Source organism: Anomalospiza imberbis, chromosome 2 (genome assembly GCF_031753505.1).
Source record: "Anomalospiza imberbis isolate Cuckoo-Finch-1a 21T00152 chromosome 2, ASM3175350v1, whole genome shotgun sequence".
Classification (NCBI taxonomy): Eukaryota; Metazoa; Chordata; class Aves; order Passeriformes; family Viduidae; genus Anomalospiza; species Anomalospiza imberbis.
In genome coordinates, this window is record NC_089682.1 from 48,500,948 (window position 1) to 48,523,415 (window position 22,468).

Consider the following 22,468-nt stretch of genomic DNA (forward strand, 5'->3'; position numbering starts at 1 on the left):
CAGTCTGGCAGGAGCAGGATCAGCAGCTTTGTGCCAGCCCCCTCCATCATTTCTCGAGTCAGATGACTCCCACAGCTCAAGGCTTTTTACTAAACTTGAATGCTGGAGGATGTCTGAGTGCTTTATGAGTATCTGGAGGAAACAAACGCAGCAGTCAAGGCATTGGTACCCATTAATCACTTAGGGAGGGCCGGGGGAAAATTTAAGAGAATAGAGATTCAGGAAGCAGGGGGGTGTTTGTGGGGTAGACCCACCCAATAGAAAGCCAATATAAATGTTGCAAAACCCCATAAATGCAGTACATCTGTGTGAGACTTAAAAGCTATGGAAATTCAGTTTCTCACAGAATTTTGATTCTGCCCTTTCATCCTCTGTTGAACTTCGGAACTTTTAACAATATTGTAAATATAAACATATCTATAAATGTACATAAAGGTGTGTTCCCAAATATATTTAACAGTCCTTTTTTAAATGCCTCACCAACACATATGCTTGAAAAGAAAGATTCAAAATGTTAAGACAACTCTACATTAAAAGTTCTAAGAAGAGGAAAAAAAAAACCCTCGTTGAAATATTTGCTGAAATATTCAAAGGTATCTATTAATGCAAACATAGGAAAAGGGAGCATTTATCCTCGCTTTTAAATTAAGTGCAACAACTGATCACTTACAAGTTCTTCAGTGTTTTTGAACACCTTGTGCTTCTTTTGCACTTAGAGCATATGACTGCAGCCAGGAGCAAACGTACCGCTGGCAAGGCCGGTCTTCCACAGGCTTTTAGCAACAAGGAGTATGCCCTCAGCCCCCGGCGTCAGCTGATTGAGGGGAAGAGACAGGGAAAACGAAAGAGCTAACTCCGTCCTCTCCCACCCCCGCCGGGCCGCGGCCCTGCCCACCCCAACGGGTTTTTTACCCTTCAAAAAATCAAGATGTTTCGTAATCAACAATGCGGTTGAGGAGTCACCATGTCAACTCTTCCCCTTTTACTGGAGCCGGCATCTTCCCCTGGCAGCCATTTTACCCGGCCCCGAACGCGACGCTGTGCGTGCGGGGAAACGCGAGCCACAACACCGCGGCCCCGGGCGTGGGATATACGTCCTGCTATTCACTTTAAAAAGACACGAAACATCACCAAAACCAAGGCTTATCGCAGCACAACTCCCGCGGATTACCGCGGAGTATCCGGGGTGAGGGGGGGGAAGGGGGGGCTGTCCGTGAAGGTGGGCCCACCCCCGCGCCGGGGCAGCAGCCAATCAGCGGCGCGAGCACCCCCCCCCCCCCCCCACCTCAGCCGCTGCGGCGCTGCGGCGCTGCTTGAGCCGTCGTTGCGCCGGGTCGCGCCGCCGTTCCGCCATGTGGCTGCTGGCCGCCTCCGTGCTGCTCGGCGCCCTGCGCGCAGGTGAGTGCCCGCCGCGCCCGCCCTCCTGCCTTCCTCTCCCCTTCCCTCGTCGTCCCGACTGCTCCGGCTGCGGCCGCAGCGATCGCCCCGAGGCGCATCCCGTGCGGTCCCGGCGCGAATACCGCCGCGGAGTCTCTGGTGGGCCCCCGGGATGCGAGGCGGGTGCGAGGGAAGGGTTGATTCACCCCCCCGAGCCGCGGGAAGGGTGGCGAGGGCCGGTCCCGGGGCCAGCGGGGCGGAGCGGCCGCCGGCCGTCCTCCCGCCGCTCGGCGAGGGGACTCGCGGCGCTCCTGCCTGGAGCTCCCGGCTGTTCCTGCTGGCAGCTGGCGCGATTGGGACCGCGGGTCCGTAGTGGTAGATCGCCATCCTTTGGGAAGGAGCGGGGACACACACACGCACACAACACCCGCTGTCATCCAGCCCCCGCCGCCGCCGTTCCCCGCGTTGTGCCCGGGGCCGGCGGTGGGCTGCTCACGCAAAAGTTGCGGGGGAGAGGAGACACAGCGTGCCCAGAACTTTGTTTCTCAGCTCCTGTGCATTAGGGCAGCTCAGCTCCGTGTGCTTTCCTGAATCAGTCACGCTGGTCCCCCGCTGCGCAGGGTCTACGGTTGACGGCTTTTCTTGATCGGTAATACTAGGTTTGTGTGCCATCGAAGTGCAGTTGACATCGCACAATCTTAAATTCTTATTTCTCTGCCTTGAGAAGAAACTCGGTGGGGGGACAGAGCTACAAAAAATTCACCGAGGTGCAGGTGCTGTAGTATTGTTTTTTCCGGAAGCAGCACATCGAAACTTGCGTGTTTAAACCTCATGTCGAAATCCCAGTCTGGGTTCCGGGGTTAGCAGTAGGCTGGCTTAAATGTCAAGTGCCCCAGCATGGTTTGCATGAGGAGGTGAGAAGGGCCGGCTCCCATCAAGTGCACTGACCAAACTTAATCAGTTTTGCCGTGTGTGGCAGATCTGAATTTGCTCTGCATGTGCAGAACCTTTCTGTGTCAGCTTTGCAACTGCAAGTTCTTCAGGAGCCCCCACGCTGCATAGTGTAAGGCTCTAAAATTGCCACCTTCATGTGACACTTCTAAGATGATAATCTACGAGAAAGTTGGAGGCGAAGAGCCCACACAGTAATCCATTGCCTCCAGGATTTGTTGGGAGAGAGTTCTCTTGGCTTCCTCTTACCACCAGAATTGCTGGGAGGTTGGAAGCGGAAGTACCATCTGCAGGAAGCCGTGGGGCTCCCTTTAGTAGGAGAGCAGCCGCACAACCTCTTCCGTGAAAGCGGCCACGTCGCAGATGACAGAGCCCGCAAAAATGTAAATGTGCTGGCTCTGAAAAAGAAGAAAAACCCCAACAGTTATTATCATGATTTAGTGTGAAACAGGTGTGGAATTTATTTCACAAAGAACCGTTGAAGGTTTAAATTGTGTTCGTTTGATTTTTATTAGGGTATAGGTTGAGGTTTGTGTATAGTTTCCCTTTGTTCTGCTTTTGTTGCTTTGATTATTTAAAAAATGCAACACAATGAGTAAACCAGAGAATACTTCTTCCTTCATTGTGAAGTGCTGTCATGCTTAATATATACAGAGCCAGTTTGTTTTAAGCTTTTGATATTCAATAGTAATCCAGGAAATAGTGTTAGAATATTAAAGTGATACTTAAAACAGGAGTCTTTTTTTTAAATGTGATCTGGGACTCTTGATTTGAGAAAAAAAAATAACTACTGCAAATAGTGACATAACTTTTTTTTCCCCCTTTTCCTTTTTTCTTCTTTCTCCCCGTGCCCTAATTAAGTTTAGTCATTAAACACCTATCATCATTCTGAGCTGGTTTTATACATGTGAGTATCAGTAGTTCCTCTGAAGTCCCTGGAGCTATTCCAGTTTGTAAGTCTCAGTGCTTACAGTATTAGGGGATTGTCATATCCTTTCCTGTAATCCTTTGAGGTGTTTATTTTTCCTTACATTCATTGAATGTGATTGTTAGAGACATTAGTCACAGTGATTTGTAATACAGGTTGGTGATTTTTACAAATTCTCCATTTTCAGTTCTGTTGTGTATGAAGTCAAATTCTAAGTAGTAATCAGCCAAATAATAAGTAGTAATCTTATTTAATATATGGTATTGTGTGTGCACCTTCTCCACTGGAAGGGAAAAGAGAATTTGCAAGAGATGATCTAAACCTATGGACATTTGGCTCCACCTTCAGAGATAAGAGGGAACAAGTGACAAAGCTTTCTTGACTAAGCTGCCCTGCCTTTTCTCAGAAGTGTAATAGTGAGACTTTCTTCTCTATGTCCTTAATGAGCTGTAAAGGAAGCTTGTGTGGAACTGATGCCTGGACCTCAGTTTATAGATACTAATGTGATCAGCAGCAAAATGCTGAACATCGGTGGGAGTCTGTGGTTAATGTTATCTGTATGCTCTGCAGAAACCAGACAGTATTTCCCCTTGCAAAATAGAAGTGTCCAAGTAAATAAATGGCAACTATTTTTTTTTTCAAATGTGTGATAGGTTATGGTATCTATACGTTAAATTAATGTGAGAATGGCTTGAGTTTGTGTAGAATTAGAATTGTGAAGTAAGTATAATTATAATAATTCCTTTTTTTTCATCTTCTTTTGATCCCTTAAAGCATGATTCTCTTTTTGTGATTTCACTGGAGAGTTTGTTTTGTTTTCCCAATTCACTTGTTGTAATTATTTCTTCTTCATTTTTTGAGTATTAAGAAATAATTCTGAATGTGTCAATTTTAATTTTCCCTTCTAGGTTCTGCCCAGTTGTCACTTTCTGGGACAAGTATTGTAGAAAAAAATGACTGTAATAAAACTGTAGTTTTACCTTGTTACGTGACTGACCTAAAGCAGAGCAATGAAAATGCCATGTCTGTTACATGGAAAAAGCAAGGAGTTACAATTTTTTTTTACCATGGAGGAAACAAGAAGTTTAACATTGATCCCTCATTTTCGTCTGCAAGATTTTTATCCCAGGTGGAATTAATCAAGGGTGTGGCCTCGCTGGTGCTCGACAGTGCACAAGCAACTGTGGGAAATTACAGCTGTAAAGTAACAGAGTCAAACAGTGAAGGAGAAATAAAAATGGAACTTAAAAACAGCTCAGGTGAGTTGCCCGCTATTGTTTCAGAACCTGTTGGGAGGTGAAAGCAAGCAAAATCTTAAGGGAAAGAGAAAAATAATGAACATGGCAATGTATTCCTTTAAGGTGGAAAACAAAAAATGTAGCACCCAGGCCTTCTAACTTGTAAGCTAGTATGGCTTGTTTTGGTTTAAGTTAGAGAGAAGTGCTTCTGTGGGAAAGATCGGAACACATTTTCTCATTCTGTAATAATGTCTGAGCATGATTTAGGTCCCATATAGGAAAATCTATGCTTTCCCACATCTTTTTGATTATGTAGATGCTGATATATTCAGCAGTCCCATGTTATTGCGTGACATATTTCTGATCATCTTCATAATCCTGAAATGTATACATACATCACAGTGTCTGCAGAAAGCTTTTCTTGGAAGAATTGCTTCTTGCAACATTTAACTCTGTTGGAAAACTACAGGTAGAACTAATAGAAATTCTGTTTTAAGAGGTCTAAAACTCAGTCTAAAAGTAGGTTGTTTTCTAGTGAGGTTGAAAATGCTACTGCTAGATGGCAGCTTGTTGTGGTTTTCTAGCATTAAATGTCATCTTCAAAAGATGGTGTTTAAAGTGAGGTTAAAATGAATGAGAGTCACTAAATTAATTTCTCACCTAGGGAGCTATTTTACTTTATCTTGTCAGTCCCAGCCCACATTCTCCAGTACCTCAGCTGTTGGATTCTGCTGTACCTGTGTTATCTGTCCATGCTGTGCAGGTGTGACAGTTTCACTGGACATAGGTGTGCCTGGTCCATCTGCATGGGAGACTTGCCTCTGGAGACCTGCTTGGAAGCACTGAATGTGTTGCATATGTGTAGCACATGGAGCCTTACCCATGCACTCTAGAATTTTTTTTTGTTTTGCTACTAGTTTTCGCATTTCACAATAAAATATTTGTGAAGCTCAAAGAGATGTTGCTTGTGTCCTGCTGCAGACATTTGTTAATTCTCAGATGGGTCTAGTTATTGAGTTAACCATATACCCTGCATAGCAAACGTGATCCTGAAATTGAGAAGGGCACAGCCACTGAAAGTGAAGCTGCTAGAATATCATTCTTTTATTAGAATGCTGCAGAAACAGGGAAGATGTATACGCGGTTTCCGTTTCCTTCATTCTCTTACAGCTTACTTGGGCTTTTTTGACTGTTACTGCAATTCAGTGTTACCCTCCAGAACAGGAAGCAAGGCTTGAGAATGTAGGAGAATCAAGTCCCATTTGCAAGTTTTATTTTCTCTGTGTTTATAATTATGAAATTGGTATAAAGACAACAGAGCAGGAAACTGATATAATTTTTCTAATTTCATTTTCTAGTTGTCAGTTGCGGCGACGAAACACCAGAGGAAAAATGTGGTTAGTGAAAAACTCATAGTTTTGAGGTTGCATTAGGTTAGAGTATATGCTAGAAAATGTAAAACATAGGTTTGAGGGTGAAGGAAATTACAGTCGCTTGCTCTCTCTCTCTCAGTTCTTCTGCACAGCTTTTTGTTGCCTGCTCCTCCTCAGTGTTCTAGAGAAACTCTTGAGACAATAAGCTAATAGAAGAAAGTGTAGTGAGTGAGTTTTGGAAAGGGTTAGTGGATAATGGAAATCCCGTACCAGTCTTCACTGGGTCATTTCTGAGCAATGAATTCATGCTGTCACTACTAGCATGTTCCAATTGATGCTTTAACGAAGATAGTCATACAAGAGCCAGTTATCCTTCATCTCTCTTAAAGAACTCCTGGATTCACCTAGGCAGAGGATAAGAGTGTGAGCAAGATTTCTGTTCAAGTGCCCTCATCTTTGTGTACAGACACACTTTCGTGATCAGGAGAGTGACTGTCAAGTTTTCCCACTTCCTTTTTCCTCTCTTCATCATCTCTTTTCTTGCTGCTTTTTCTCTTCTCTTCTTTCCTTGTCCTTCTCGTTTCTTCTTTTCTTCCTTGCCTTTCCCCTCTGTTTCCTTTCCCTTTACTTTTCTATTCACTCTTCTTTCCCCCAGTCTGGAAGTCTCTCTTCTTAGCTTGGAACTGACTGCCCTATATTGGTTCTCAAAACACTACTTTATACCAGTTCAGTTGATTACTCTGAAGCACCAGAGTAAGGAAAGTATATTTCCAGGAAAATGGTTTCAGCAGTTCCTCTTTCTTGCATGTTGCATGTGTCTGTTATATTGCAAGCACTTCTGTACAGGAAGTTCTTTCAGACTCCAGTACCAGACCACACATGCCTCTGTTGCACGCTGAAGCCCCAGCAGATACCAGGCTTCTTGGCTGCTTTCTTTTTATACTGGATAGTGTCAGCTGGAAATGCTGCAGAGGAAGGGAAGTGGCTCTCAGAGTCTTTGCTTACAGTTACTTTATTTAATTATTCTTGGTTGCATCGAACAGCATCACTGGGATTTGGCTTACCTAAGGAGTGGCCACTGTGCATTGACGTTACTGTTCAATATTAGCTGCTTTTTCAATATTGTGAATGAAGCAAAAAGTCTTGCTTTATACAATTCAATAAATTAGCCTTGTTTTGATGAGTTAGAAGTTAGAAGCTATTTCTCCATTTTCTTGCCTTCAGCTTACTGTTTGCCTTGTATTTCTGTTGTATGCACTGTATCTACTTCTGTGATCTCTTGTGTGAGGAGGGGAGGGGCAAAAGGGAAATTTGTGAACTTAAAAGCTGCCCTCAGGGTATTTAATTGGCATTTAAAATTGTGAGGTATTGCTGCTTAATTACATGTTTCTGGAGCAACAAATACAAGTTTTATGTATAGAGAAAAATGCAACAAATAATGCATCTTTATTAAAGATTAGAAATTTCTTTGGAAGCAAATGTGCAGGCAGAGGAATTGTGGAAAGTATAATGTAAGAAGTGGAGACTTTGGATTCCACTGAGTGAGCCTGAATGAATATATAAGCAGAGATGCAAGAATTAACTATATTTTCTAGTTCCGTGGAGATATTTTCAGAATTTTTTGTTGGAAGGTGGCTTACAGGGTCTTAAAGCATGACTGACTAAACAGCCTACGGCATCCAAAATGCAGGGGAAAAAAAATCTAGATGGATAATGTTGGAAGACTTAAAATTGTTTCCCTCTCACTTAGGCTAGCTCTTGTATTCCTTACCACACATCTGGATTTCTTCTGGAGTTACCACCATTGAAAGTAAAATGGAGTGACCGAGGAGGCATCAGATTGGACCTTTCATACCTTCTCTGCTTAGCCTAAATACTGTTTTTCTGATTTACAGAGATTTTTGTAGTTCCACCACTTCAGTAGCTTGTAGTGCCAAAACTTAGCAGAAGCATATTCTCTGCTCCAGTGGAAGTTAATAGTTCCAGTTTGGAAAATACTGGGATAGCTGGAAGTACTGAAAAAGTAGGTCGTCACACAGAAAAACACAAAGGTAGAAGACGTAGGTTTCTTAGCCTATTATAATTCTTAATGCTGAATTACATATAGTATTGGGCAACTACGGCATACCCTAAGAGGAATGATAACTACAAAGCAAATAGCCTTACATGTTGTTCTCTTCCTGCTGTTTTTCTTTTTTTTATTCTCTAGGATCCTGGTTCCTTCTAGCAGAAAGGGTTGGCATCGTATTACTGATGTGCTTACTTGTTGGTTTATGTATAGTTCAGTTATGTATTATTGGTAAGTATTTACTCTTTAATTCTTGGCAGTTACTGATTTGTCCTGAAATCACTTCCATGCGTAAAGGCATCCATGTAAAATGAAAGGTGGTACTCACATCAGAAAGATGTGTGGGAGTTGATCCAGAGAATACAGAGGCGTGGTGTGTGTGAAGCTTTTCTTCACAGTTGATTCACCATGACATTATTCAATAATTCAAAAATGTTTGATTATATGGCCATAAAATCAATATGATAGAAGGATGGTGTGATCTCTTCTTAATGTAAATATTTTCATTAATCTTTTAGTACTGGCTTAGTTATAATTTAATGCTGACATCGATGCTTTTGTTAAATGTTTTTAGAGGCAATACATCAATTCAGCAGTGACAGGCATCCTTAGATGTTCATTATACACTGTAGACCAACATCTGTGCAATGCAGAGTGTCCTTTATGTCTTGGTCTTTCAGATGGTGCAATTTGTTACCTTAGTCTTGTTGATTTTTCAGCCTTTTTAAATTTGTAGACTTCTAAAAAATAAACAAAAAGAAACATTTCAGCTAAGAGTCAAGTCTGTAAGAAATGGAAAGTAATTGCACTCAGAGTGATTTGTAATAATCACATACCTATTCGGCCATATATATGTATAACTTCCTTTATTACTTTTTCCTGAATCTCTGGCAGTTTTATGTGACTCTTCAAATGTCCATCCATGGTCCAAGGTTGAAAATTATTAAATTAATAAATATGGGTGTACTTACTGTTGGATTTTTTTGTGTTGGTGTATTTTTTTCCTTTAATTTGTACTCTTTTAGATAACCTGGGAATCCACCAATGATACCGTATGCCTTTAAATAGGTTGCTAAATTGGGCATGGTTCTTCTGTGTATTACTTGGGAATGTTTGTTCTCTTGGTTTTGTGTTTTGGGGGTGTTGTGTTGGTTTGTTTGAGGTGGATTTTTTGAACTTCTGTTCACAGATTTGGCTTTTAGGATTTAAGTTCCTTTGGGGACAGAGGTGATGTGATGTCAGTGTCATGAGGAAGAGAATAAAGCCTGGAATTTCTAAATCCCTCTCTTGACACTCACCTGAGGAACAAATTTACTGTAATATTTAAATATCAGCAGTGCATCTACCTGAATTAACCTGTAGCATGTCCCAAAGTTATTCTGATAACATATCAGCTGAAGTGTTTGGAAGGAGAAAGCAAGAATTTGACTGGGACCCTAATGCCAGCTGTCATTTTTCTGAGTAAGCCATATTAACCATATCAAACAATAAAAACAAATTAAATCTTGGGAGTTTAAAATAGTTTTAGATTTTACGAGTTTGAGTTTCTTTTTTAGAAACAGTCCAAGTCATAAATCTGTGTATTTCAGTGAGAGAATCTATGTGTCTGATTGTTTTCCTCTCTCTTTAAGGATTAAAATATGAAATTGAATCTCAGAGGAAAGTATGCTCTATTGTAGCACTTGTCATCTTTGCAGTTGTAGCTGGTGTAGGCGCTGCTCTTTTTATCCCAGGTAAGTGATTAAAATTGCTCTCTTAATTTAAAGGAGTAAGAGCGGAAAAGAATCTCTTCAATTCTGTAGTATGGAATTTAGTGCGACCAACTGCAATCTACTAATTTTTAAATTAAAAAAACATACAGACTACAGCAGAATCAGCATTGGAGTTGTCAGGCCCTCAAGTGATCATAGGAAGATACTGACTCAAAATTTATATATATTTTCTGTCCTACTGCCTTGGGTGAATATTAGGGACTAGAGAGTGACTTCTGGTTCTTCAGTGGGAAATTTGATGATGCCAGTGGTTTTTGTTTGTTGCTTTGTGCTTTAATCTAGTTAACAATTTTGATTTTACTGATTCCCACATAAATGTTTGCAGATGGCTATACTGTACAGAATCAGGCTGGTCTTGGCCTAATTGTAATCCCTGCTGTGATTTTGGTGCCTCTTCAGTACGTCATGTTTGGAATTGGTGAGTTTTTCTTTACTCACTAACATATGGATAGAAAAAAACTGAGCTCCTCCCATAATCTATAAAATACTCTGATTTTTATAAGCAGGTGCTACAATAGCATCCTGCGTTTATCACATTTATAGTACCTTGAAAGAAAATGTTTAACCTTTATTTGTTGGGCTGAGTTGCTTCACAGAAGAAGTAGGAGTTACCTGCTGGAATAGTGAGATTTAGGGTAGCACATCTCAGTGATTTCTGCTCACCTTTCCTTGGGTTTGGGGACTGGGTTGGATAATTAGCTCTGAGAATGTGGGTTCTATTTTTTTCCAATTGTGGTTTGTTTATAATGTTACTTATATATATATATAATTGAATGTGTGTGTGTGTACATACAGGAGCCTTGATTTGCAGTGACTTGTGTGTTTGTTATCATGCTAATGGGCTGAGCTTAGAATTTAGGAGAATCTGATTTCTAGCTTTATGCAATTACCTGTCTTTTATGTCTCTAGTTAAATTCTATAATTTTTTTTTTTTCCCCAGTTTTTGACAGTCTACTGCAGGCAACATTGGCTCTGATAGGTTTGAAACTTCTTGGGTTTATAATTGCTGTGGTTGGTTTTGCACTGTGTGTCCCAGGTAAGCAGTTAAGTCTTCTGTGAAAGTGTGCCTTTTACTCTTGTCTACACTTGATGTTTATTTATTTCTAACACTAAAACTTCATGAAAATGGCTTCACTACATGGAATGTTATCTAGTAACTTCTGAAAATGTAGTTTAGGACTAGCACTGTGCTAGTGCTTTTTTATCTGGTAAAGGAAGTATTATATACATCAGTTTCATGACTGCATTCTGTGAGCATCTGCTTTTAAAAAAGAAGTTACTTGTTTCAATTTTGCATGTTACCGTTGATTTTGGGTGACTTGTTATTCTTACTGAGGCCTAGGGTATTTAGAAATTAAATAATAATAATTTTCGCACGTTCAGTGATGAAATCAGAAATTCCTTGCTAAACTGAGTCCATTAATATTTCAATGAATACCATTAAAACACATTAAGAAGGTAAATGTAGAAACAGTAAACATGGAATTGTTCTCGGGCTGTTGTAAGTGTGGTTGTGGTTGATGCTCTGTTTCATCACTGAAAAGCTGTCACAGTGGTGAACGAACACCAGCTAACCACCACACACAGTGATGTCCTTGTCCCTGCCCCTGGCCTCCCTTTATCCCCTCCCTGCCTTCCCCCGTGCCATCAGAGAACCCCACAGCAGATAAAAGGGTCAATTTAGGACTAATTGTCCTTGGCAATATATTTAGTAGGAGAATAATGCATATTCATGTTCCTTGTAGGCACTTTATATTCCTGATTTATTATTTTGCACAGATACTCTTCATTTTAGTAATTGATTTGTTTGGGGATTTAAGACCTCTTTCTCCTTGAAGTGGTTTTTAAAGATTTGTCTAATCTGGGTGAAATGATAGCCCTTTCAGTGGAGCTGTGACTTGAATTTTATGCTTATTGTTTAGTATTTATAGATGTATTTGTAAGTTATAATAATAAAATAAACTGATGAGAGATTTCTGGTAAAGCATTAATTACAAGGATTTTTTTGGAGGATGTTTTATAATGCTTGTAAATGGAAAGTGTCCTTAGGTTTTTCAGGGTGTTCTCCATATCACACATGGTAGTGTCACCTGTATCTCTGGGGGTTCAGCTCAGTGACCCTGAACTGTCAGAAGAAGCAGCTCATCCTGGGTTGAGCTGACAGATAGTTGTAACAACAACAGTATTGTATTCTGTCATGTAATACAATTACAGGCCAAAACAGTTGGAATTGAAGATGTAAATGTAAACTTAATACATTTAATGAAAGAACATTACCAATTGCAGTGAATGACAATGGAGTACCTAAACTTGTAGAATAGTTCAGCTAAGCAGGATAAATCAGTAAATGCCTCTCTTTCACTAAAGAATTATAAAAAAAAAAAGAAAGATGCAGGAGTAGTTCTGGAATAGCTTTGATAGTGAAATTGAACATGCCTGTCTTTATCAGGTTTATTTATTTTACTAAGCAGTTATATCTGAAAACAAGAGTTTGTGGTTTTTTGTGTGAGTTGATACAGTTCTTTTATTGTGTTTTTCCCAGCCTGCCCTCCGTTACATGTGTCTGTTCTGATTGCTGGCATAGCTATTATGGCTTTTGCAAGTTTGTGTAGTCTGCCTTACGTGTTTTTTATGGGTAAGTAGCACCTAATATTCTGCATTATTTTCCTTTCAAGTAGACATAATTTATGTGCTCAGGCACAAGGTGTGATTTCACAGTTACATAGTTTTAAAAATTCCTGAAAAGTTATCTGTATGTGTTGGCTTTGTTTCATAGAGCGTGTGGGAATCTTGAGTTGAGAAACCCACATGTGGTTTGTCATCATAAACTCTTTCAAGACCAACACAGCCAGGTTTCTTAAGTAAGAGTGTTTCAGTTGTAGGAGGGATGTTGCTATTTAAGTTCTGCATTTACACAGTTGGCCAGCTGGATCTTAGAATGAAGAGAGCTAAAGGGTGTAAAGTATTCTGTAGAGTGGGTTGTGGGATGGTGTTGACAAAAGCCTATCAAAACATGGATTTAAAGAAGCAATGATCTGCCTACTGATTTGCACTAGTTAGAGGTAGGTTAAAAGAAGAGCAATTTGAATGCACACCTTTTATTTTAGTAAGCCCTGGTTTTACTCCTGCTTAATTTTAAAATCCAGGAGAAAAGAATAGCAAGGCATTGTTTCAGAAACTGATCTGTTCATCAGATCTCAAAAAAATGAGAGATTTAAAGATGTGCTAAATAAGCAAAATCCAGCAATGCCGTGTGATTGGAATACTGGCACACCACGGCATAACATTGCGTGGACTCTACAGCTTGGGTCAGAGTGACCTTTGTTTCAAGCTGTGCGCAGGCTCTTCAAACACCTCGTTGTTGTCCACCTTCTCTGGACATAGAACTCTACAACTGAGGATATGTTGCTTCCAGACTCAAGCTGCTAAAGTGTTTACAGTGAGTGCAGTCACAAGTCTGCACTGAGCCATGCAGTCTCCCAGGTTAATGTGTGCACACCATGTGTGGGCATGGCCAGAAACAGACCTTGAGACAGGGAGAATTTCCAGTAGAGAAGAAATTAAGGTAGAATGCCTAATATTCATATCTAAGATAAATGAAGATGAGTCAAAAATATGGCAGACATGAATCAAGCTTTTTAATAACAAAAATAAATTTATATTTTATTGACTTTGATTTACTTCTATATACTTGTATAGTATTACCTGCAATGCTGTGTGCTCATGGTCTGCATAAATGTTGCATTTCTGGTTTCATTGTGCTGGCTGAAGAAGTCAAATACTACTGTTGGTGTAGATTCTAGCATGCCAAAATAAGCACAATGAATAGTGTGTAGTCTAATTCACCTTTAGAGCTGAGTGCACTAGTGGGGCAATTCACACACTGTACGTGATAAGACATAGAAGAGTGCTTAGAGGCTCTAAGAATTTCCAGATCATAGAATTAAGTACCTTTTCTAACATCCAATTCTGTGTGTTACAACTCTGTTTCAAGTTTTATCAGTAGACAATACCTTTTCCATGCTAACAAGATGAGAGGAAATGGCCTCAAGTTGTGCTGGGGAAGGTTTAGATTGGATATTAGGAAAAATTTCTTCTCTGAAAGGATGGTCAAGGATTGAAACAGGCTGTCCAGGACATGGTGAAATAATGATCATTGGAAATGATATTTAGGTGTGGGCTCTGAGAACATGGGTTAGTAGTGAAGGTGGTGATGCTGCTTGGATTGGGCTTGCTGGTTCCTTGGGCTTGATGTTCTCGGAGGTTTTCTCCAACCTTAACAATTCTGTGGTTCTATGTTTTTATTTGGTTGATTGTGACATTTATTCATCTGCTTGGTCACTTTTTTTGTAATTATTTTAGGTTCCAGAATGAAAGATCATCCTCGTCCAGGGGTAAGCTTAAAATTAATAAATTTGGGGTGACTAGATGGCTCAGGGGATTGTAGTGAGATACTGAACCTTTCTTCACTAGTTCGAATTCAGACCAGGTTGGTAGCAAGCAACAGTTCTGGCTGTGTAACAGATGTCTGATGTTGAGTGAGTTGGTGGTCTCCATTGTCCCTATTGAGTGTGTCTGTAGTACTGTAATTGCCACCCTGACATAGGGCTACTCTGACTGTTGAGCCCAAATGGAGTTTCCATTGCTGTCACTGAAAGGTGGTGGAAGTTTGGCATTCTTTTACAATACAGTCTTCCAACTGAATATTTAAAAGCCATTTTGCTCACCTTACTAAAAAGCTTTTTCATTAACTTGAGTGCAAAACATTCAGGCAGCTTTTAAGAAAGACTTAAAAGGTTTTTTCCTGTGGTCTTGTACACCAGAACCCTTTGGTATTCTCTTCAGTTCCTGGCTATACAGATGGCATAATTTGGACCTTTTTCTGATTTTCCTGTAATGCCCCCTAATTGGTGAGACATTTTGAAAAGAAAGTGCCTGTCTTTAGGTAACACAGAACAAATTTGAGAATACCTTGTTTTTTTAAAAGAAGGTTTTTCAGTTGGTAGTTTTGGAATTGTAGAATATTAATTTCCAAAACATTAATTTTCACAGACTTCCACAGTGCTTTTGAGTGATCCATGAATGTGAACTACCTGATTTCTGGTGTTTTCCAGAAGCAAGGAAAGAGGCGCAGCTGTAGAATACCGGTAAAACTTCTTTGCAGCAGGGGGATCTGGCAAATACTAACTCATCCCACCTCCTGGATGCCAACCATCATTTGAGGCACATTTTCAGGTCTCCAGTCTAGAGCCTGAGACCCAGCTGTTGAAGAAAGATGGTTTCTAATAGTGAGAGCTGACTGCAGTTAGGACAAGAGATTTCAATTTTTTTTTTTTTTTTTTTTAATTTCCTTTGCTTTTGCTCATCCATTTTCCTTTATGGAAGGAATATAAGTGCACAGAGTTTAAAAAATAGAAGAAAAAGAGGTTAAGAGATGTTATAAAAATGAGCTGAGAAGTGAATTGAAGGTATGCTTCATTCAAAATGAAATCTTGCCGTTATCTAACATCCTTGTGCTTACTTGTAGAGTGGAAATAAACAGGGCAAAAGGAGGATGTTTTTTATTTTCCTTAACTTAGTTTTGGTTGCAAATAAACTTTGAACTAGAAACCAGCATGCAAAATAGCATCCTTTGATGAGAGCTCTGTTCTCTTTATGAGCTGCTCTTCTCACAAGGTGGTCTTCCATGGCAACAAGGAATTGAGAAATAAATAGCCACAGCAACACAAGCATGAACATCATGTTACTCTCTGAACTGGGGACAGGAATGAAATCAAAAGAAATTTTAAAACTTAGAGGTCATTGGAAGCCTCAGCAAGTACACATAAGTTTTTTGCAGCTGCAGATAGCTGAGGGCTAGATACAGAGGAATTCAGGTGATATAATTTGTGTTCATGAACTTAGGGCTGCTAGGGAAAGACCTGGTGGAAACTGGAGTGTGTTAACATGCTGCTTGTTTCCATCAAGAGCTCTTCAGCCTATATTGCTGTGCTTTGAGACAGTAAATAGGTGTGAAGTAATTTTAAGAATACACTTTGATTCTGTGTCATCTAATGACTATGGAAAACCTAGTATTGGTGAAGGGCATCATTTTGACACCGGGGCACATTTAAAAAATGATTATTGAGATTTTCCTGAGTTGAAGGGAGAAAAGGTGTGTTTTTGAAATCTGCCATCTTAACCAAGTACTGATTTTTTTTTTTTTTTTTTTTTTTTTATATTTCTGTAGGTTGCATGTGTTGTTTCTGATGATTGTCTTCCAGACTAAATGCATAACTGTCATGTATTTCTTTCTGAGGAGATTCCACTTGATTTGCTTGGCTACTGATTTTCTTTTCTTTTTTTAGTCCTGCTGCTTTGATACTAACCATTGATCAAATGACAGAAATTATCAGTTAGGTTTTAGAGCTTAAAAGTAGTATCTGCATGGCTTCCACTGCCACCTAGGGGTATTTCATTTGGGTAAACATTACAGTAAGGGAAAACAACTTGGAGAATGCAGCTATTAACTGATACAATTTTTTTTCAGACTGTTAGTCATTAATTTGATTAACACTGAGCTTTCTTCGTTTTTGTAGAATCACTACTTACTGTATATGTCAATTAGAGTAATTTAACTGTGGCCAGCCAGAAGTAAACATGAAGGCTTTTTATACATATATATATATTTTTAAATGTTTTGCAGAAAGCTGTAGAAGAACCACTAAATGGTAGGTGATATTCAAGGTTTGTCTTCTCATTAAGGGATTAATTATGGATAAAGATGGATCTAGTTCCCAGTACCACAACACTAAGATGGCAGATCAGTGTGGCAACTTATGTGGCTCTGTGAGTCAGTAAGAGTGTGATATCTCAATGAAATGTTGCTTGCAGCTCCATACTCCCTGTTTTATGCCACTTTGCTTGCTAGCCAGAGGCACTGTTTGACTATTTTAGGACAAATGTAGTATCTCACAATATTATGTCCACCCTCTTTGCTTTGCAAAATGTCCAGCTTTTAAGGGAAGAAGAGGGATTTGTATTGATAATTGATGTTAATTCTTCATAAAGATTTATTTGGGTGAAATACTTAATGATCACTGCAAAATATATCCTTGCCGCTCTATTCTTCTCATATTTCTCTGGGATGGGGAGCCTCTCTCATGGTGTTGGGAGACTGATAGCACTTAAGGTGAGGGAAATTTACAGTGAAAAAGGGATGACTTTGAATTTTTTTCTGCTGAGTAGTAGCAAGTTCTAACCTGAATTTTAGAATTAACCTGAATATTAACTGTGAAGCATTTATTTCTGTTTCACTCATTACTAATCCATCTTCTTAACTTTTAAAGATGCAAAAGGAGTGATGTTAGAATGATGGTAAGTCTAACAGATGCTTGTTTTAATGGCTAAGCATTTGAGGGTTTTGATGTTTAGAGTTACCTAGTGCTAATTCACTGAAACTTGGAGAACAGGTTTCAGAGCAGGTGCTGTTCTTATTCAAATTATATTTGATTGAAAAGAAAAAATACCTGTATCCTATATCAAACATAGGGGAAGAATATGTATTCCTAAACAGTGAAGAGGATGAGTCAGTGAAAGAACTGTGCAATATTGTGTTTCTCATCAAATGTGGAAAGTCAAATAGGTTTATGTTTCCTTGTTGCTCATGTAGTATTTAAGATGCATGGAATGTTTCCTTGGTGGTGGGTTGTTCTGTTTGGGTTTGTGTTTTGTTTTATTGTTGATATAACTAAGCTTTCTCTCTGGATTTAATTGGTGATCTCCAATGGAAATTCACAGGAAAGTGGTTTAAAATTAACTTCCTCTCCTTCTCTTTAGGTGTTACTTGAATTCTCTGGATTTTGTTAGATTGCATTCCAATCAGATTTCACTCAATTTATTATTTTTCAGATTGCTCTAATTGAAGAGTTTAAATTTTAGGCTAGATGATAAGCTTTGAAAATGAAAACAGTACTATTGAGTCTTTTCTATTCAGCAGCTGTACTTTTCATGAGAATAAGATAAAAAAGCATTTGTTGATGCTATTGTAACTTAGGTTTCTCCCTGAATACTGAGCAAGCTTGTCATGAGGTATCACTAGACCCTTAGCCTAGTATTCCTGCATTCAGTTACATTTTGCTACTTGGGAGGAAGAATAAACTCACTCCAAAGCTGTTAGCTCACTTGAACTACTTTTATATCATGCCATTTCTAGGAGGCATGAATTGAAAATGAGAAAATAAATGAGGTACTAGTTAGCTCTAGTTGGAAAAAGGTGTATGAGTTTTAAAAACAGGTTTTCTTACAAATACCATCTGCTGTTCGATTTGTGCTACTTGTGATGACTACATTTGGTTCATCCAAATATCTCACATAATTATTTTCTAAACCAATATGAATATAAGCACTTCTGCAGTACAAAGGACAAGTGCATTGGTGTCTCGTAAACACATTGATAAATGCATACCAGTTAGTGTAATCTGTGCTGGATGGAGGGGAGAAGGCATGGCCTGTTCCAGAATTGGCTACTGCTTATTCTTGACAGAGTTGAGAGAAGGAAACAAATAGATATTTGCCAGTCCATTGCATTCAGAGCAGACCAGAAGGGAAATCAGGATGGGCTCTCTGCAGTTACCTCATCCTGCTGAAGAACAAGGTAGAATTTTGCTTGGAGATCCAATTTTAAATAAGTTGTCTGTTTTCTCTTGGGTCTCATTTAGGTTATGAAAACCTACCCTCTAGTGCTGAGGTGGAGCTTCCAGAAGCATAGAAATTGTCAACTATCTGCTTGATTTTAGGGTAGAACTAGAAGTCTGTTTTTTCTGCTCTGAAAGATGGCTCCTAAGCAGTGACAGAAGGTTTTGAGATGAAAGGCAAATGCTCTGATTCACACGCTGGAGGCAGTAACCTTTTGAGCTTTACCTGCTTCTGTGTTAACCTTCCCTAGAAAATTCACACACAGACCAAAGCAGGGATTAATCAGATACTGAAGCTGACCAGCTTACAAAATAGCATGTGAAAGTAAACTAGCATTAGAATATATGGACAGGGTGGGTCAGACAGCTGAGCCTGTGAGCCACTTCAGCTTATTCCCATTCACGAGTGAAAGCTCCAAGACACAGTGTTCACCTTCTTTTGTGGAGATGCTGAAACATCACTTGCTGTTACTAACACCTTTTTCTACTATTTGAATGCTAAATGGGCTTTCAATTTTGAAATGAAAAAAAAAAAGAAAAACCTGTCAGCTCTGACTTGCATAGGCAGCACAAAACATTGCTGTTCTTCCCAAACAATATTTCTTTTTCTTTCTTTTTAAATTCCCAGAACTGCAGAGTTATGTGATGCATATATGAAAAGTACACCGTTGTTGACACACCGTGGCCTTGAAGATGCACTACTCAACGAGAAGAAATTCAGGAATCTAGTTGTTTTGCATGTGTGGCAAAAGTGCTTTTGATATAAATGACATAATTTTATAGCCACAGCAGCTGTAGCAAGGAACATGTGTGTTTGCCCACATGTAATCTTTATTTTCTTTTGTTGTGATGTATATGGGATGGTTGAGGGTGAGAATATAAAAAGCACTATTTGCCCAGTACAGAGTCTCCCTGCAGTAATCCTTAGTGGTATTATTTTCAAAAACTATCATTAGTCACTGCTTTGATAATGGGCCCACTGAGCCCAGAGATTGCAATACCATTTAGACTATTTTTTTCTTTATTTTTATGCATGGACAAAGTATGGTTTATGTGTATGATACAGGCAGGAAGTAGAGATTGTACAAATACATATTTTCTGACATTCAGCAGATTTTTATTAAAGAAATACAAAGTTACACACAAAGTTGCATAAGTACAAAGTTTACTCCCAGCTCTCCTGAAATTATTAACAGAGTTCTAATTCCATGAGACATTAGTATTCCTCTCTGTGGACAGTAGTCATGTGTGCTCTGGTGGCTGATATTTTTGTCCAGTGAGAGGGCTCTCCATGCCTTCTCTGTATCCTTTGATGAGAAACTGCTCAGCTGTTGGAGCCTAATTCAGCACTGGAATTACAGAGCACAGGAGCTGGTAATCTTAATGCTGAATGTGGTTCTTGTGTGTGTTCATGTTGTGCAGTGTGTGGAATTGGAAGCAATTTCAGGCTTTCTTAACTCAGTGAATTTGTGAAGGTTGTGGATGCTTCATAAAAATATGAGCTTCCTATTTAGTGTATTTTTGACAGAGTTTAACACCTTGTTTTCTTGAATGGAAAAGAGCTACATAATTTCTGGCCCAGGTTTGTGTTGCTGCCATTACATCACAAATACATAAAATAAAAAGTAGGAGGAGTTGATGAGGAGTGAGGAAGCTCAGTTTCTGTATATATCTAATGGTATGGTTAAAAATCAGTTTACTAGGACTTGTACATTCCATGAGATTCTGCTATGTTTTACAGGTATTTTGAGAGTTGTTCCAATATAGTTGGCTGCTCTTAGACTTTGTGTATGCTTTGTAGAAATCTTGACACTGTTTCCTGTTTGTACTAAGGTACTGTATTTCAAAGGCACACACGGTTTTCTCCTTCTAACACTTTAAAACTTGGTTTGGAAAGCTGTTGCCAAACAGTCACGTAATAAAATCCATGTTTTTAAAGATCCTGAGTAATTTGGCACTTCTCAGAATTGAATGTTACAAACCAAGGTTCATATCCATGTTGTGGGTGCATGTTGCAGGGGTTCGGGTCTCTGCATGTTGAGCTCTGAGTCGCATTAAGAATTCAACAAAGCAAAATTGGGATGTCTGATTTTACAGTAGGTGCTGTCATAATTGTCCGTCTTGTCAAGGCTGCAGGATTGAACCATTTAAAGCAGGCTATGGGCCAGCCCTCACTGGGATCAGTGGAACTGGACACAGGGAAGAGGGTCACCCATGTGATAAAATATGGGAGAATTGTGTATGGCTCATATTTACTGTCCTATGTTGCCAGTGGGAATATTCATGTAAGGTTTGAGCTCTTACAGATGAATTTTTTGGTGCAGGTTTTTCCATAATCTCAGTGATACCTAACTAAAGATGGGAGATGGTTCTCCATTACAATTCAGAATAAAAGTTTTTCTTATTTAGTATTGTGCAGTGCTCCCTGTTTATAACTAGTGATTCCCTCTGGCAAGTTGAAAGTCTTAGCAGCAGAGGAATAAAAAACCAAATCAACTGGAATTCTGTTGAGGTATTCTGCCTTATAAAATCAACTATATATAATAGCTTTATGTTAATTTCTCTAAAGCAAACTGCAGCAGAACCCCGCTGTGTCACCGTGGGATCAGGCTGAGCTGGTCCTAGGAATTGTCAAAATCTGAGGAGCTCAATGGCTGGCTATGGGCTGCAGAATCGTGGCCCCAGAAATGGGAGAAACCCACCATCCTGTTGCATTAGGGGCTGGATTTCTGGTAGGTGGGAATTTAAAAGTGAGAGTTCAGAAAGTCATTGGTATACCCAGCCAGCCCTTTCCCACCAGTAATTTAAACCAAAGTTGTTCATAACGGTATGCTTTCATTTGTGTGTGTACATACGTGTGTATATATAAATATATAGACATTTTAAATATCTATAGATCTATAGTCTTTACCCAAGAAACTGTTTTTATTTATGAAACATGAAATGATTTTGTAAATATTGTGCTAATATACTTAAAAATAAAGTCATTTTAAGTTGTTTTTGCAGGAGATTTTCTTGTTGCTAGCACACTGAGCTTCTGTAGCTGCTTCCATAAATTCATAGTCATAGCTGCTCTTCTCCCTGTCTTTATGTATTACTTACTGGATCTTCAGGAACATTCTCAGGGTTACATAGGCTGCTGTAGATGATTTTGGGTGTGTTTCTCCTTAGAAGGGTCATCCAGATGGTGAAGCAAGTGTGTAGGCTGCCTTGTCATAACTTCAGTTACACTCTCCAACATCAGCCATCAAGTGTTGTCACCCGGGTGTGCTGTGGGAGGAAACGAGGAATAACAAGCTGCTGCTGCCACTGTAACTTCAGAAACAGCAGAGCAGCACCTCTGTCCAGTCTGTCTTTTCAGCCCTACAGTGGTACTTCTGTGGGAAGTGGATCCCCTGTGTTACTGCTAAAGCACTGCTGGATGAGTTCTGGATTTCCTGAAGTTGTCTTTAATGTTCGTTTGACTGCGGAGAGAGGAGCTGCAAGTACTGCCTGATAGGCTTTCAACTCACACATCCTCTTCAGTGCAGCTGAGCTGCTGGGAACAGTGGAAATTATTGGCAATTCCCTTGTTTGTTCAAGGTGACTTTTAACTGTGGCTGTTGAACTTCAGTGTCTCTTCAGAAATGTTTTGTAACTCTCCTAGATGCACTTTCCTCTCTAAAGGAGCTATGAACCACAATTTGAGCTATTTAAACAGAATTTTAACAGTTCTGAACTGCAAGCTCAGGAAAACTGCATGTTTGAACTTTGGGGTGAATGGAATGGTGCTAATCTAAATGTATGTGACTGGAGAATATCTCAGCATGGTACCGTCAGTGATGCCCAAGTACCTGTGGTCTGGACTGCTCCAGTCAGTTCAGCCAGGAAAACCAACCCAAACCTGAACTTCCAGTCCAGAAGCACTTGATCAGAGCTCGATAATTCAGCAGTTGCTACTGAGTTACCTGCCTAAGAGTAGAAGTGGACAGCCTCTGGTTCATTTCCACTTTGCAGAAGAATTTATTTTTCTTTCCTATGGAAAATAATTCTTCTGTGCTCTATGCCTTTGTCATAGATGCAGCCAGTACTGTCTTGGACTTCAGT

The 22,468-nt window shown here is 39.6% G+C and overlaps 1 protein-coding gene across 6 annotated transcripts; it reads left to right on the forward strand.

Moving 5' to 3' along the window:
• The first annotated feature begins 1,277 nt into the window (after window positions 1–1,277).
• CD47 (CD47 molecule) lies at window positions 1,278–21,390 on the forward strand. 6 transcript variants are annotated; one of them, XR_010996185.1, is made up of 12 exons: window positions 1,278–1,398; window positions 4,165–4,515; window positions 5,853–5,891; window positions 8,077–8,166; window positions 9,567–9,668; window positions 10,033–10,125; window positions 10,648–10,743; window positions 12,250–12,342; window positions 14,070–14,101; window positions 16,286–16,417; window positions 17,036–17,063; window positions 19,011–21,390. XR_010996185.1 is itself a non-coding variant. In XM_068180834.1 (12 exons), the coding sequence occupies exons 1-11, from the start codon at window positions 1,353–1,355 to the stop codon at window positions 17,059–17,061; spliced, it is 993 nt and encodes a 330-aa protein (XP_068036935.1). In that variant the 5' UTR covers window positions 1,278–1,352; the 3' UTR covers window positions 17,062–17,063; window positions 19,011–21,390. The 6 variants fall into 6 exon arrangements, 5 of the variants coding, with proteins under 5 accessions (XP_068036935.1, XP_068036938.1, XP_068036940.1 ...); XM_068180834.1 differs by having other exon boundaries at window positions 16,393–16,417; XM_068180837.1 differs by lacking the exon at window positions 16,286–16,417.
• The last annotated feature ends 1,078 nt before the right edge of the window (window positions 21,391–22,468 follow it).